We start from the raw sequence: 16,110 nt of genomic DNA on the forward strand, positions 1-16,110 counted from the left end.
TCAGGGGCGAGGTGTAGGGGCAGGTGTAGCACTTCCTGCGGTTGCAGGGAAAAGTACTGGGGGTAGTGGGGCTGGTGGGAAGTGTGGAGCGGACAAGGGAGTCACGGAGAGAGTGGTCCCTGCAGAAGGCAGATAAGGGTGGGGAGGGAAAAATGTCTTTGGTAGTGGGGTCAGATTGCAGAAAGCGGAAGTGCCGGAGGATGATGCGTTGGATCCGGAGGTTGGTGGGGTGGTACGTGAGGATGAGGGGGATTCTGTTTTGGTTGTTATTGCAGAGAGGGGGTGTGAGGGATGAGTTGCAGGAAATGCGAGAGATGCGGTCGAGGGCGTTTTCGACCACTGTGGAGGGGAAGTTGCGGTCCTTGACAAACGAGGTCATCTGGGATGTCCAGGATTGGATTGCCTCATCTCAGGATCAGATGCGGCAGAGGTGAAGGAATTGGGAATAGGGGATGGCCTTTTTGCAGGAAGGTGGGTGAGAGGAGGTGTATTCTAGGTAGCTGTGGGAGTTGGTAGGCTTGAAATGGATATCCGTTTCCAGGTGGTTGCCAGAGATGGAAACAGAGAGGTCCAGGAAGGAGAGAGCGGTATAGGAGACGGTCCAGGTGAAACTAGCCTCATCCCGCCTCCTTGACCTGTCCGTCCTCCCTGGACTGACCTATCCCCACCCTAACTCCCCACCTACATTCAACTTTACTCCATCCCCACCTCTTTGACCTGTCTGTCTCCTCTCCACTTATCTGCTCCTTTATCCATCTTCTATCCGCCTCCCCTCTCTCTCTATTTATTTCAGATACCCCTTCCCCTCCCCCGTTTCTGAAGAAGGGTCCAGACCCGAAACGTCAGCCTTCCTGCTCCTCTGATGTTGCTTGGCCTGCTGTGTTCATCCAGCTCTACACCTTGTTATCTCAGATTCTCCAGCATCGGCAGTTCCTACTATCTCTGAATCCATTTTAACCCCGTCTTATTTGTGATGCGTTTGGCAAGATCACGACGAGTGAATGTTTAGTATTTGCTTGAGGGTGTAATGAAACAGAAGACACTTCAGGGGATTGGTACACGGTCTGCAGTTTTTTTTCCGCCGCAGAGATTAGACACTGACCAGATGGGCCGAATGGGCTCCTCCGGTACTGTCATCATTGTGGTCCCGAGCTACTGCAAGTTTTGAATTTCGCGGGCTGGAACCGGTGGCTCAGGTCCCGGATGTGGTGTCGATCGTTCCAGAGATCTGCAAATGTTCACCGGAAGGCGAAAACCGATAGTCTGAGTTTCGGACTTTCACAACTGAGAAAAATGCAAAGGCGACTTTCTTTTTGGAACGAAAGCTTCATAAAAAAGATTAAAACTCAGTAGATGAAATTAGCTTGATTACCTTCCTACCTGATATGGGTGGCCATGCCTCTTAGACTCTAAACTCTAGTGTGCCTGCCCTAAACCCCACCTACTTTAAGACCTTCCTGAAAAGCTAAACGTTTGGGCAGGTGTTTTAACATCTCGTTTTCTGTCTGGCTGTTGGATTTTGTGATCACTTTGCCGTGAAGCGCCTAGGGATCTTCTGATAAGTTGAATGCATGATCTCAGCATAAGTTGATCTTTCTGTATTTGAAATTTCCAGCATAGTCGTATTTCGATTTTTTTTTGTTGAATTGGCACATTCGTACCAGCGTAGAAAACCGATTGTACAAAATCATTACACAGTTTACTACATTTTAAAAACGCTAATTTTGAAACTATTGGATAAAGTTAATTAAATACATAATTCAGCGCTAACAAATTTAGTCGAACAAAACTATTAAAAATCACCAGATAGGAAAACTTAATGTCACTTGACATTCCATTTAAGAATATTGTAGCAAGAGTAATTATAATTCCGGTATAGCAATGTGAACAGAGCGAAGTAAGCATGGAGCCTAATATACTTTTACTTTTGGCTTAACTGTACCATATACTTCTAGTAATTATATATCATAAGGTTAGAATTTGCTAAGACGTGTTTATGCTTTTTGGGCTACATCAGTGGAGAAATGGGAATTAAATTGAAATATTATGTTCTGATTAGTTCAATTCAATGGCTTTTTTTTTATCTTATCAATTAGGACAATGGATCTCTTATCATTACTGTGTTACTGTCTGGTGATTTACGTGATTGCGCAGCTTATTCGGTTCTTGAGAGCTGATGGAGATTTGACTTTGCTGTGGTGTGAATGTTTTGGAAACAAGCTAGGTACAGAGATTGCAATTTTATTTCCGTATTCAATAAGTTAATCTACTTTAAATAGTGTTGTAAAAAATTAACCATTGTACCAGTATGAACTCACTTCAGATTTCAATATACTGCACTTTTATCGACAAATTTCCATGTCCTTTAAACTTATTCCCTTAAACATCTTATGTCCCCTAGTAATTGTAAGAAAAACCATCCCAGGCTATCTAGTGACAACAAGGTGCAGGGCTGGATGAACACAGCAGGCCAAGCAGCATCATAGGAGCAGAGAGGCTGACGTTTCGGGCCTAGACCCCCTTGTTGTCTCGGATTCTCCAGCATCTGCAGTTCCTACTATCTCCAGGCTATCTAGTCTCTTTTTATAGCTAAATTTCTCCAGCACAGGCTACATGTTGGTAAATAAAAACTGAAAGAACTGCAGATGCTGGAAATCAGAAACAAAAGCAGGAATTGCTGAAAATCTCGGCAGGTCTGGCAGCATCTATGGAGAGATATCAGACTTAATATTTCAGGTCTAGTGACCCTTCTTCAGAAGAAAGACAGATCTCTCTTTAGTCCAGTGTATTCAAATCTCACATGAGTCGCAAATCCTAGTTGATGCTATTACTGGTAACACAGTGTGGAGCTGGAGGAACACAGCAGGCCAGGCAGCATCAAAGGAGCAAGAAAGCTGATGTTTCGGGTTGGACCCTTCTTCAGAAGGATCTTTTTCCGAATTCATTTTCTGAAGTTATTTCTGAAGAAGGGTCCTGACCCGAAACGTAAGCTTTCTTGCTCCTTTGATGCTGCCTGGCCTGCTATGTTCCTCCAGCTCCACACTGTGTTATCTCTGACTCCAGCATCTGCAGTTCTTACTATCTCTGATGCTATTACTGGACTAGGCATATTCCAGACTGAAATCTGTCTCGATAGATTTAAAAAAAAAAATATTAAGATGGTCTTTCACTGAAACATAAGCCTGCAATACTGCAGATCTGGTTTCAACAGATTTTGTAAAAGTGAAAAAAAACCAAGCTATGTCCATATAATACAGTTTGAAAGATTTTGAATTGCACAATAAAAATACAATCCCTTCTATCTCAGTAAGCAAGAAAATCCCTTTTTTTTTTGTTCTTATGACGTCTATAGCCTTTAACGTGACTGTTTCCTTTCAACTCCCAATTTAGCAATTTCTCTTCTTTGGTTAGTCCCACAACGAACTAACTCAGCTTCAAGCACCCACTTCAGGGATTTAACCAAACATTGCAGACCAGAAATTTTCACACTGACCTTTTTATACTGAAGTAACCTATTTCTTAACAATTCTAAACCATCTTCCTTCGTCAGGATAATAAGGTGTAGAGCTGGATGAACACAGCAGGCCAGGCACCATCAGGGGAGCAGGAAAGCTGACGTTTCGGGTCTGGACCCTTCTTCAGAAGTGGGGGAGGGGAAGGGGGCTCTGAAATAAATAGAGAGTGGAGAGGCGGTGATAGAAGGTGGATAGAGGAGCAGATAGGTGGGAGAGAAGACGGACAGGTCAAGGAGGCAGGGACGAGGCGGGTGCTGGTCTTGGGATGAGGTCGGGGGGCGGTGGGGAGATTTTGAAGCTTGTAAAGACCCCATTGAGACCATTGCGTTGTAGGGTTCCAGTTTTGGGTGGCAGTTTTCCCGATGTGGCCTCCTCTACATCAGGGAGACCAAGCAGAGGCTTGGAGACCGCTTTGTGGAGCACCTATGCTCGGTTCGCGACAAACGACAACACCTCTCAGTTACAAACCACTTCAATTCCCCCTCCCACTCCCTGGACGACATATCCATTCTGGGCCTCCTCCTGTGTCACAACGATGCCACCCAAAAACTGGAGGAACAGCACCTCATATTCTGCCTTGGAACCCTACAAGCCAGTTCCAAATCTCTTCAGAGCTTCAAAATCTCCCCACCCCCACCCTCATTGCAAGACCAGCACCCCCCCAATCCCCGCCTCCTTGACCTGCCCGTCTTCTCTCCACCGATCTGCTCCTCCCACCTCACCGACCAACCCCCACCCCCACCCGACTTCTTACCTACACTCACCTCTACTAGCTTCATCCCTGCCTCCTTGATCTGTCCGTCTTCTCTCCACCTATCTGCTCCACTATGCACCCTCTATCACCGCCTCCCCCCTCTCTATTTATTTCAGAGCTACCTTCCCCTCCCCCACTTCTGAATAAGGGTGCAGACCCGAAACGTCAGCTTTCCTGCTCTTCTGATGCTGCCTGGCCTGCTGTGTTCATCCAGCTCCACACCTTGTTATCTCAGACTCCAGCATCGGCAGTTCCTACTACCTCTTCCTTCTTCCGGAGATATTTGTGTGTGTGTGTGTTACATATAACTTCTACCAGGACATCTGTGAACTAAAAACAAAAACTTCCCAAGCTACGGGTTTGCCCCTTAAATCAAAAAGAAATCCCTTACTTTCAGTTTGGAAAGATAAGCTCATGCTCTTCCAATGTTTGCTCTGACTGTTTGTAAAACTCTCTCAATGCTAACAAATTACTGTTAGCACCCAGGGACTACCCCTTTCACACTGGCTTTTAAATGATCATAACTCCCAAAATACTGACGCTAAACTGCTCCAAAACCTACATGCCACTAGTTCAAAGTCCAAATTCTTAAATAAATAATTGCTCATATAAATCCGACACCTTGCATCACACTAGCTTTGGTTGGGATAGTGTGTTACTTGGAGGCAGATTTGGAAGGTGCTGCAGAAGGAGCCATGGTGAGTAATTGCAGTGTGAGAGATGGCATACATTAATGCCACTCTGCATTGGTGAAGGGAGTAAATGTTAATGGATGGTGCGCCAATTGAGTATACTGCTTTTTTTTCTGGATGGTGTTGAACTTCTTGATTGGAGCTGTAGTCATCTAAGAAGCTCATCTCAAACATCCAGAGATCTGGTGTGGTAGATGTCCACACAGTTTTCAAGTCTTGAGCACCCATTTTACATACACAAAAAATACAAGGTCTATGCTCCTTTATCTGTGACGTCTCAGCTATCATTAAGACACAGACTTATTCATTAATGAAATTTACTACTTTGTGAAAGGCGTTTTTGATAGTCGAGGGATAACATTGCAAGCTGGGTATTTAATATTCAATAGATGACAAACTCTTCAAGAAAGTGGTATGGATAACAGGGGCCTCTTCTGGAATTGGAGAGGAGCTGGCATATCAACTAGCAAAATTAGGAGCTTTCTTGGTGCTTTCTGCTAGGAGAGTTGCTGAACTGGAACGAGTTAAACAAAACTGCCTTGGTAAGTAAAATATTTTTAATTATGACATGGATTACTGGAAAAGTAAATTTAGTAAATAAACTAAAGGAAATTAATTTGTTGTGCTGTTTGCTAGCCTTAGAGATTGCAACAGGGGTGTGGAATAATTTTAGCACAATCAGCATTTCTACTGAATGTAAGTAAAAAGGTTTCTTCTTGTGAACTGTCTGAAATTATCTTGCTTTGCCTCGGTTGAAACTGTAGACTTTTTTTTATTTCAGTTCCCTTATTTAAATCTTTCACGGCCAAGCATCATTTACATGAAGACAGCTGTCATCACCCTCTTGATCCAATTGTTAAGAAATATAGAGGAGTGTGATTTTTGACCCATGTCCAGTTATCTCGGTCTGTGTACTTATGTGCATGACTTCCACTGATTATTATAGGTAACATGCACTCCCCAGCAGTGGTTATGTTGGCAGCATACTGAGGCCATCCCTGTCAGACTACATATAATTGGAGTTTCCTGCACTGTGTTGCTCACCACTGTGCTCAGTGGCAAATGGAGTGTGATAACCGATCAATCTTGACAATTAGACAGTATAGGTTTTCAGTTAGATGTACTTTCAGCTAGGAGATGTGAACATGTTATGATACGATTGGATAGTATAATCATGTGTATTATTTGAATGTGATTGGATCATACAGTCATATGTATCATGATGGCATGTAGACTGAATACTGTTAATTAGGGATTTGGATGAATAAATATATAACCTTTTGGAAATTATCTGTAGAAATAGTTGATTGGAAGCCTTATCTGAAAAAATATAAAATCTGTTTTTTTTAAAATAAAGACTTTGAACTATGTGCCATTTTTTGATCTGTTCATTTCCGATGCATGTGTGAATAAATTATTAAACAAAGAAACCAGAGTCTCGTCTGGCCTAAGAGGGGATTAAGATTTAATATCTCACTTTTTCTAGGGTGGCACGGCTGAGATCAGCCATGACCTCTGAAAGTGGGGTGGCTCAGCATCAGGTGGGATCTTAGGCATATTAGGTCAATAACAACTGAGATGGGGTCTCTGAGTCAGATTGGGGACCTGAAGTTTAGCACTTGATTGGGCAGAGCTTGGCTGCCTGGAGAGATTTAGATAAATTGGGCCTTCAGTCTAAGTACGTAATAACAAAGAATTCAGGTCACAAGCATCCCCGGACAGGAGGTTTCTTAAATACAATTAAATAAATCCACAAAGAAGTAGATCATTCTCTGTTGGAACCTAGGATATTGAAATTAAAAGGGAGATTTTTCAAACAATGTATTGGTCATATTCCAGATGACTGGAGGCAAACTCCCATGTCATGACTATGTACTATGCTGGTATATTTAAAATAATTTGTGTATCTCACTCCTGCTATAAAAGATTTGACAAAAGTTAAAAACCTGAAACTGGAAGGAAGTACTCAGAAGGTAATCAGCTTGGTTGTGTAAAAGGAAAAGTAATAATAATAATAATCTTGTAAGGAAGTGAGAAGCTTGTTATTTGTATTTCATTGATGTAGTAAATCTTTTTTGGTTTGAATGTGAATTTCTCCCTGAACTAAATGTTAACCTCTGTGGTGTAGTCTTGTATGTATTAAAAGTTGTCATGTCTTTGTAATACGGGTGAGATTTTAAACCAGTTTAAATTTAAATGTTTTTCAAAGATAAGGTTGAGGCTAGTACAGAAGTTAGAGATCAAGTTAAAGAGACAAAGCAGGCAAGAGCATTTCAGGAAACAAGGGAAGACAGATGAATTAAACTGCATTTATTTCAGTGCAAGAGACCTGACGGGTAAGGCAGATGAACTGAGGGCATGGATGGGAACATGGGACAGGGAAAGATGGCTGAACGATCGACAGGACTAACAGCACAATGTTGCAGGGCACAGATGCCATAGGAAGGATATAAGGGGAAGCAAGAAAAGAGGGGGAGTGGCGTTCTTGTTTCAGGAAACATCACCATTACTTGGTTCCATTCATGAAGACTCACTGATCCCCCAGGAATGGGTGGCACGGTGGCTTAGTGGTTAGCACTGCAGCCTCACAGCACCAGGGACCAGGGTTCGATTCCACCCTTGGGCGACTGTCTGTGTGGAGTTTGCGCGTTCTCCCTGTGTCTATGTGGGTTTCCTCTGGTTGCTCTGGTTTCCTCCCACAGTCCAAAGATGTGCAGGCTAGGTGGATTGGATATGCTAAATTGCCCATAGTGTTCAGGCATTTGTAGATTAGGTGGGTTACAGGGGGATGGGTCTGGGTGGGATGCTCTGAGGGTCGGTGTGGACTTGTTGGGCTGAAGGGCCTGTTTCCACACTGTAGGGATTCTATGAAATCTATGAATATCCTCTACAAAATAAAGAGGTGATCACTTTGATGGAATTGTACTATGGCCCCCCAGTAGTCAGTGGAAAATTGAGGAGCAAATATATGGGGAAATCGTAGATAGCTGTAAGGATAATAGCATGGGATTTTAACTTTCCAAACCCTAGGCTAGGATTGCCATAGTGCTAAAGGCTTGGATGGAGCTGAACTTCAGTGTGTCCTTGAAAAACTTCTCAATCGATACACAGATGGCCCTACTACAGAAAGGGCAAAACTCGACCTCCTCTTGGTAAATAAGGCAAGGCAAGTGTCTGAGGTTTTAGTGGGGGAGCACTTTGAGACCAATGACTGTAATTGTTAGTTTTTAAAATAGTTGTGGAAAAGAATGTTCCGTTCCACAAGTTAAAGTTCTAAATTGAGGGAAAGGCAACTTTGGTGTTCGACAGGAACTTTCAAAAGTTGACTGGGGAGGCTGTTGGCAGGTAAGGGGATGTCTGGCAAGTGGAAGGCTTTCAGAAGTGAGATAATAAGAGTTCAGGGCCAGCGTGTTCCTGTTTATGAGAAGGGCAAAGCTTCGGGAGTAGGAAACACTGGATGACTAGAGATATTGAGTTTCTGGTCAAGAAAAAGGAGGCAGCATATGTCAGATATAGGCAGCTGTGATCAAGTGAATGCCTCAGAGAATATTGCGTGTAGGAGTACACTTAAGAGGGAAATCAGAAGGGTAAAGAGGGGACATGACATAGCTTTGGCAGATAAGGTAAAGGAGAATACAGAGAGTTTCTACAAGTATATTAAAGGCAAAAGAGTAACTAGGGAGAGAATAGGACTCCTTAAAGATCAATGAGGCCATCTATCTGTGGAAGCAGAGGAGATATTTGCTATCCTTAATGAATCTTTCTCATCAGTATTTACTGTGGACTTGGAGAAAGGAAGCAGATATACTGTACCCAAATTTGCAGACAATACAAAAATCGGTGAAAAGACAGGTTGCAAGAGGGATACTGTTTACAGACATATTGGTAGGTTTAGTGAGCAAAAAGTTGGCAAATGGAGTATAATGTGGGAAAATGTGAAGTTGTTCATTTTGGAAGGGAGAACAATGAACAGTATTATTTAAATGAAAAAAAGCTGCAGAAAGCTGCCCAAATCCCTTCATGATTGTGCATGAAACATACAGCTGGGACACAGGTAATCAGGACGTAATCAGGAAGACTAATGGAATGTTGGCCCTTATTTCAAGGGATTGGAATATGAATAGGAGAGTCTTACTACAACCAGCTAGGTTGCTGGTGAGTTCACATCTGGAGTACTGCAAGCAGTATTTATCCCCTTATTCACAAAATATATCATTTCATTGGAGGCACTTTGGAGAAGGTTCACCTAGGATGATCCCCAGTATGGAGGGATTATCTTGTGAGCAAAAGCTGGGATTCTACTCATTAGAATTTAGAACAATGAGAGGGTGATTTCATTGAAACATGTAGGATTGTTAAGAGGCTTGACAGCGTAAATGCTGAGAGGATGTTTCCCATTATGGGACAGTCTAGGACCAGACGATTTTGTCTCCGTGTTAAGGGGTGCCAATTTAAAACTGAGATGAGGAAAAATTTCTTCTGAGGCTTGTGAGCCTGTGGAACTTCTTACCACAGCAAACTATGGGTTAGGTTAGGGTCTAAGCCAACTTGAGAGCATGCAAATACAAGACAAAATATTGGGAATTTAGAATTGCAACTGCAGCTGTAAGACTAAGACTGTTTTGTTTCAAATCCAGGCGTCCATCCTCAAATAAGAGGTGATAAACTCCCAAGTTTGTTGGCTTTTATCAAAGAATTATAGTCTGGTAATTGACTAAATGGAGCCTCTTTCTATTAGGATTGATCTTATAGACTTTATTATAAACTGTAGAAATTAACATGCTTCCTATCCTTATGCATAAGGAGTAAGGAATACTAAATTGTTTCTAAAATTCCACCCAACATAATCAATCCAGAGAAAAACAAATTGTTAATGATAAAGTGTCTGATTTTTGCAGAAATGTCATAAATTAAGTTCTGGGATTGAGACATGAGCTCAAGACGTCAAAATCACTGAGTCTGGATTGCCTAGGCTTCCCTTTTCCTTTAACAAAGAAGCAAAGAATATTTAATTTTTTTTTAAAAACTGTGATCGAGAAATCCAGAAACAGAAGCAAATTGCTGGAAAAACAGCTGATCTAGCAGCATCTGTGGAGAGAAAGCAGAGTTAATGTTTTGGGTCCGGTCTTCTGAATAGATCACTGGACCCTGAAACGTTAACTCTGCTTTTTCTCCACGGATACTGTCAGACTGGCTGAGGTTTTTCCATCAATTTTTGTTTCTGTTTTCGAGCAAAGAATATTTACTTTAGCAAAATAATAACAAACCTGATGAAAAGGATGGACCCACAAGTGACTTCAGTCAGTGCCCATCACCCTTAAGAGCCAATTAGAGTTGAATCATGCAGTGCTTAAACTAATCAATGTCGTACTTGGCTTAGGTCAATCAGAATGACTTATGTAATTGATGGTGCTGTGTGGGGCTTGGAAAGAATGAATAAGCAATGGCTTTTGATGACTATGACATGGGTGGTGAGAGTTGTGATCCTGCTTCCAAACTGGAATGCTGAGCACCTATATTTGGCCTCCTTGGGTATTTGCCAAGGGCCAATAGGAGGGACTGAAAGCAGGATTGGTGAGTTGGTGGGGGAGAGCAATAAAATTAGGTTTTCTGGTAATTGCCAATATGTGCCAAAATTATATATACTTACAGCTAGAAGAATTGAACATGTGATATGATTGGATAATATGGTCTTGTGTACTAATCTGAAATGTAGACTGTAAACATTGTTGGATAGAGATATGGATGAGTAAATATGTAAATTTTTTTGATTAGAAACTATCTGTAGAAATAGTTGATTGGAAACTTATCAGTAAAGTATAAACCTTTTGCTTTTGGAATATAGCCTTGTGCTGTGTGCCATTTTTATTGATATATACATCTCCCATGCATGCGTGAATAAATGTGTAAACATAGAACTTTGAGTCTTGTCAGGTCTAAAATAGAATAAAGGGTTAAAATTGCCCTTTTGCGTCTAAACAAAATCACCAAAAAGCAGTCGTAAGAGGGCACATTCTCCTGTGGTACCACATTCCATGCTGCACTCAGTGGAAACATCAACTTGCATCACGAAAGCTGTGGTCGACTGGTATGCTATATGTACAGAATTCGTCAGAAGTTGTAATGTTATGACACATTACATTTACAAGGGTTATTATTGAAACTCTATACGCTGTTTGAGCACTTTCATTTCGTTGTCCTTCGACATTTATTTTCCTTTTCCAGTATTTTACTGAAACTTGCGCCAAATATTTTTCTCTTAGTAATTCTTTATGTAGTAGAGGAACATTTCAAGTATCATAGATTAATTAAACTTCATTAAGATTGAAGATTTGAAATTGGAATTGCCACTTACGTACACCACCCTCTTCTTGACCTATGCTTTACAAAGAACCTTTTTTTGACATGCAGTTTTACATTGTAAGTTAAGGGAATATTTAAAATATAAATACTGTACTGAAATTTGGAGGGGGTGGGGTGGCAGGGATAAAAGGATTTCAAGTGGATGTTGTCCTCAGTCAGTACTTAAATATTATCAAGCTGGCCGACTTTTGGAAACAGATAGCATGTTGCATTCTTTTACCATGAACATGGAGTCTTTTATTTGGCTTTTGTGCCAATCATCTGCAGTGTTGTTCAATATTTCTACCCTTTGAACTTGCTAAATTTAGACTTGTTTGATGGCAATGCTGTCCACAATCCTGCAAATTTTCGAATGAGACAACAGAGAAAAACACGTTTGACTATTGTACCTGTCAGTGTTACCTAATTAGTTACACTTTTTGTCTCCGGCTCACTTCTCATAGCCCTCTAAAGCCTAGTTTTAGAGAGGTTTAATATAATTATCTTGTTTTTGTACGATCCAGTCCTGTTAATAAAATCAACATAGAGTCGTAGAGTTATAGAGCATGGAAACAGACCCTTCAGTCCAACTCATCCACACTGACCAGACATCCCAATCTGACCTGGTCCCATTTGCCAGCATTTGGCGAGTATCCCTCTAAACCCATCCTATTCATACACCTATTTAGATGCCTTTTAAATGTTGTAATTGTACCCACCTCCACCACTCCCTCTAGCAGCTTGTTCCATATGCACAGCACCCTCTGCATGAAAAGGTTACCTCTTAGGTCCTTTTTAAAACTTTATGCCCCTTACCTTAAACCTATGCCCTCTAGTTTTGGACTCCCCCACCCTAGGAAAAACACTTCGGCTATTCACCCTATTCATGCCCCTCATGATTTTATAAACCTCTATAACGTCATCCCTCAGTTTCCAATGCTCCAGGGGTAAACAGCCCAGCTTCTCCCTGTATCGCAAAATTTGCAATCCTGGCAACATCCTTGTAAATTTTTTCGACATGCTTTCAAGTTTAACAACATCCTTCTTATAGAAGGGCAATCAGAATTGTACACTGTACTCTAAAAGTGGCCTCACCAATGTCCTGTACAGCCACAACCTGGCATCCCAATTCCTGTACTCAATGTTCTGACCAGTGAAGGCAGGAGTACCAAACTCCACCCTTTACCACCCTGTCAAGCACCTGCACTCCTAGATCTCTTTGTTTGGCAACACTCCCCAGGGCCCTACCATTAACTGTGCAAGTCCTGCCCTGATTTGTCTTTCCAAAATGCAACACTTCACATTTACCTAAATTAAACTCTCATCTGCCACTCCGCAGCCCACTTTATACCAACTGACCCACTCCATCCTGCTGCTTTCAAAAGATTTGCATACATCCACCTGTAATGATTAGAATGAGATCAGCCAGGTGGACCTCAGAATGAGTTCCCTGATTGGAACAGGTTAATAGCCCCAATCAGGGAGTCCTGGCTGACAGACGTATACAAGAGTCTCAGGGGTTGTGCTCACTCTAGGAGCCAGCACTGAGTTAGCTGGGTTAGTGTCATGTACTATGCATGTGTAAAAAAAAAAGGGTGAATTAGTGTCAGTGTACTGTTTTAGTTTCTGTTTAAAGACACTGAAAGGTATGTCAAGAAAAATAATCCACTGCCCATATTAAAAATGCAAAATATTCAAATGATTACCTGCTAACTCTCAGGATAAGACTTTAATGTGGGGTAGAGTGCCTTGTGCCTCAAATTGCTTTTAAGTTTGCATAGATCTGCAAATTATCGTACGTGACAAGAATGCATAAACTTTCAATTATATTACTGGGAGTTTTATTTTGTTTTAATTTAATCTTTATTCTATACTTCCAAGTTCAAGTTTGTTATGCTTCAAATTTTAATCGTGGCATAGTTTTAACCAAATTTATCAATAGCCATGGTTTTGTGTTTTTTAAGCAATACCTAAATATGAAAGCTGAAAGAATGAAATGATTTGACACCAAATGTTTTTTGTTTTAGTATTCCCTCAGTGAGTTTGTGACTTGTTTTGTAGATCATAGCAAGCTACAAGAAAAGGACATTCTTGTTCTGCTACTTGACCTGAATGTAAGCAGTTCCCACAAGAGTGCAACAAAAAGTGTTATCCAGTACTTTGGTAAAGTACGTTTCCTCATGATTTTCCATTTATAATAAGACCATAAGACACAGAAGTAGAATTAGACAATTTGGCCCATCAATTCTGTTCTGCCATTTGATCATGGCTGGTGTGTTTCTCAACCCCACTTTCCTGCCTTTTTCCTGTTACCCTCGATCCCCTTATCAATCAAGAACCAATCTATCTCTGACTTAAACATGCTTAGTGTCTTAGCCTCTGTAGCCTTCTGCGGCAAGGGAGTTCCACAGAATAACCACCCTCTGGCTGAAGAAATTCCTTCTCCTCTCAGTTCTAAAGGGCTGTCCCTTCACTCTGTGGCTATGCCCTCACGTCCTAGTCTCTTCTACTAGTGGAAACCTCTTACCCATGTTTACTCTATCCATGTCTCCCAGTATCTGTAAGTTCAATAATATTCTCTTCTCCATGCCACCACCTCCCCCTCCCCCCACCCCCCACCCCCTACCCCCTACCCAATCCTTTTAAAACTCTTGAGTACAGACCGAGAGTCCTTAACCATTCCTTGTTACAAGCCCTTCATCCCCAGGATCATTCTTGGAAACCATCTCTGGACCTCCAAGGCCACCACATCCTTGCATAGATACTGGCCCAAAACTGCTCACAATATTCCAACTGGATCTGTCCAGAGACAAATACAGCCTCAGCAGTATATTTCTGCTGTTGTATTCTAGCCCTCTTGAACTGAATACAAACATTACATTTGCTTTCCTAAATGCCAACTGAACCTACATGTTAATCTTAAGAGAATTCTGAAGTGGTGCAACAAGTCCCTTTGTGCTTCAGACTTCTGAAGCCTTTCCCTGTTTAAAAAATAATCTATGCCTCTTCTTCCTTCGAAAGTGCATAACCTCACACTTTCTCATATTATATTCCATTTGCCATTTCTTTGCCCAATCTCTTAGCTTGTCCAAGTCCTTCTGCAGTCTTCCTGCCCCCTCAACATTACCTATCTCTTAATCTATCTTTATGCCATCTGCAAAAGTAGCAATAATACCCTTAGTTCCTTCGTCCAGATCGTTAATCTATAATGTGAATAGTTGTGGTCCTGACATAGACCCCTGTGAAACTTCACTACTCTCTGGCTGCCATTGTGAAAAAGAATCCCTTTATCCCCACTCTCTGCCTTCTGTCAGTCAGCGATAACTCTGTCCATGCCAGTCCCTTGCCCCCCCTAACACCATGGGTTCTTATTTAACAGCCTCTTGTGTGGCACCTTGTCAAAGGCTTCTTGGAAATCCAAATAGCTCACACCAACCAGTTAAACACTTACCTAACTTGCTTAATACCTCCTTAAAGAATTCTAACAGATCTGTCAGGCATGACCTTCCCTGGCCAAAGCTGTCCATGTTTTACCATGTGCTTCCAAGTACTCCACAATCTCCTTCTGAAAAATAGTCTAATATCTCACCAACAACCGAGATCGAGCTATCTGGCCTATAGTTTCCCGCCTTCTGCCTCTTTCCCTTCTGAAATTTAGGTGTTACAGTAGCCATTTTCCAGTCCTTTCGGACTCTCCCTGACTCTCATAATTCCTGAGGGATCACCACCTATACCTTTCGCAACTTCCTCAACTATCTCCTTCAGAATTCTGGAGTGAATTATCAAACTTCTGACATTTTCAGCTTCCACAGTACTTTCTCCTTACTGATGGCCGCTACACTCACTCCTGCCCCTGACACTCTTGAAGTTCTGATATGCTACTGGTGTTTCCCACTGTGAAGACTGATGGAAAATACCTGTTCAGTTGCTCCACCATTTCTTTGTTCACCATTACTAGTTCTCCAGCCTCATTTTCTAGTGGTCCAATGTCTGCTCCTGTCTCTCGTTTACACTTTTAAGTATCTAAAACAACTCTAGCAATATTTTATGTTACTAGCTAGCTTAGTCTCATATTTCATCTTCTCTCCTCCTCCTCCCCCCCCCCCCCCTGCCGCCACCTTTTTTTTTCAGTTATCCACTGCTGGTTTTTAAAGGCTTCTCAATCCCCAGGGTTCCCATTAATCTTCATCGCACTGTATGCCTTTTCTTTTGCTTTTATGCGGTCCCTGACTTCCCTTGTCAGCCACGGTTGCCTCGTCCTCCCTGAAGTATGTTTTTACTTCTTTGGGATGCAGTTCTGCTATATCTCCTAAATTTTCCGCAGAAGCACCTGCCATTGTTGCTGCGCCTTATTGCCTGCTACGCTTCCTTTCCAGTCACCTGGCCAGCTTCTCCCTCATTTCTTTGTAGTTACCTTTTACTCAGTTGCAATATCTGATTCCAGTTCCTCCCTCTCAAATTGCAGTGTGAATTCTGTCTTGGTCACTGCCTCCAGAATTGCCTGTTCTGTAATGGGCTCTACCATAAGCTACACCAAACAATCGCCTCATGGACCTTCCACAAATTCCTTTTCTTGAGATCCATTACCAACTTGATTTTTCCCCAGTTCAGCTGCATTTGAAGTCCCTCATAATCATTGTAATAGTGCCTTTCCTGTCTCCTGATTTATTTGCAGCCCCACATCCTGACTACTGCTAGGAGGCCTGTACACAACTCCCCATAAGGTCTTTTTTCCCTTTGCGGTTTCTTAACTCTACCCACACAAATTCTATGAATTCTGACTGTATATATTACTATCAAATTGATA

The 16,110-nt window shown here is 41.8% G+C and overlaps 1 protein-coding gene across 4 annotated transcripts in view; it reads left to right on the top strand.

Moving 5' to 3' along the window:
• Window positions 1-16,110, top strand: part of dhrs7 (dehydrogenase/reductase (SDR family) member 7) — a 45,904-nt gene that overhangs the window by 10,257 nt on the left and 19,537 nt on the right. Inside the window, exons 1-4 of one of the 4 annotated variants that reach the window (XM_048599679.1) lie at window positions 1,332-1,558; window positions 2,093-2,224; window positions 5,351-5,503; window positions 13,365-13,471. In XM_048599679.1, the coding sequence (XP_048455636.1) occupies window positions 2,101-2,224; window positions 5,351-5,503; window positions 13,365-13,471 (384 nt within the window). In that variant the 5' untranslated portion in view covers window positions 1,332-1,558; window positions 2,093-2,100. Of the gene's footprint in view, window positions 1-1,331; window positions 1,559-2,092; window positions 2,225-5,350; window positions 5,504-13,364; window positions 13,472-16,110 lie in introns of those variants that run through there. The other 3 variants (XM_048599680.1, XM_020512804.2, XM_048599681.1) reach the window with 3 other exon arrangements.

This window comes from Rhincodon typus, chromosome 8 (genome assembly GCF_021869965.1).
Source record: "Rhincodon typus isolate 14 chromosome 8, sRhiTyp1.1, whole genome shotgun sequence".
Taxonomy (NCBI): domain Eukaryota; kingdom Metazoa; phylum Chordata; class Chondrichthyes; order Orectolobiformes; family Rhincodontidae; genus Rhincodon; species Rhincodon typus.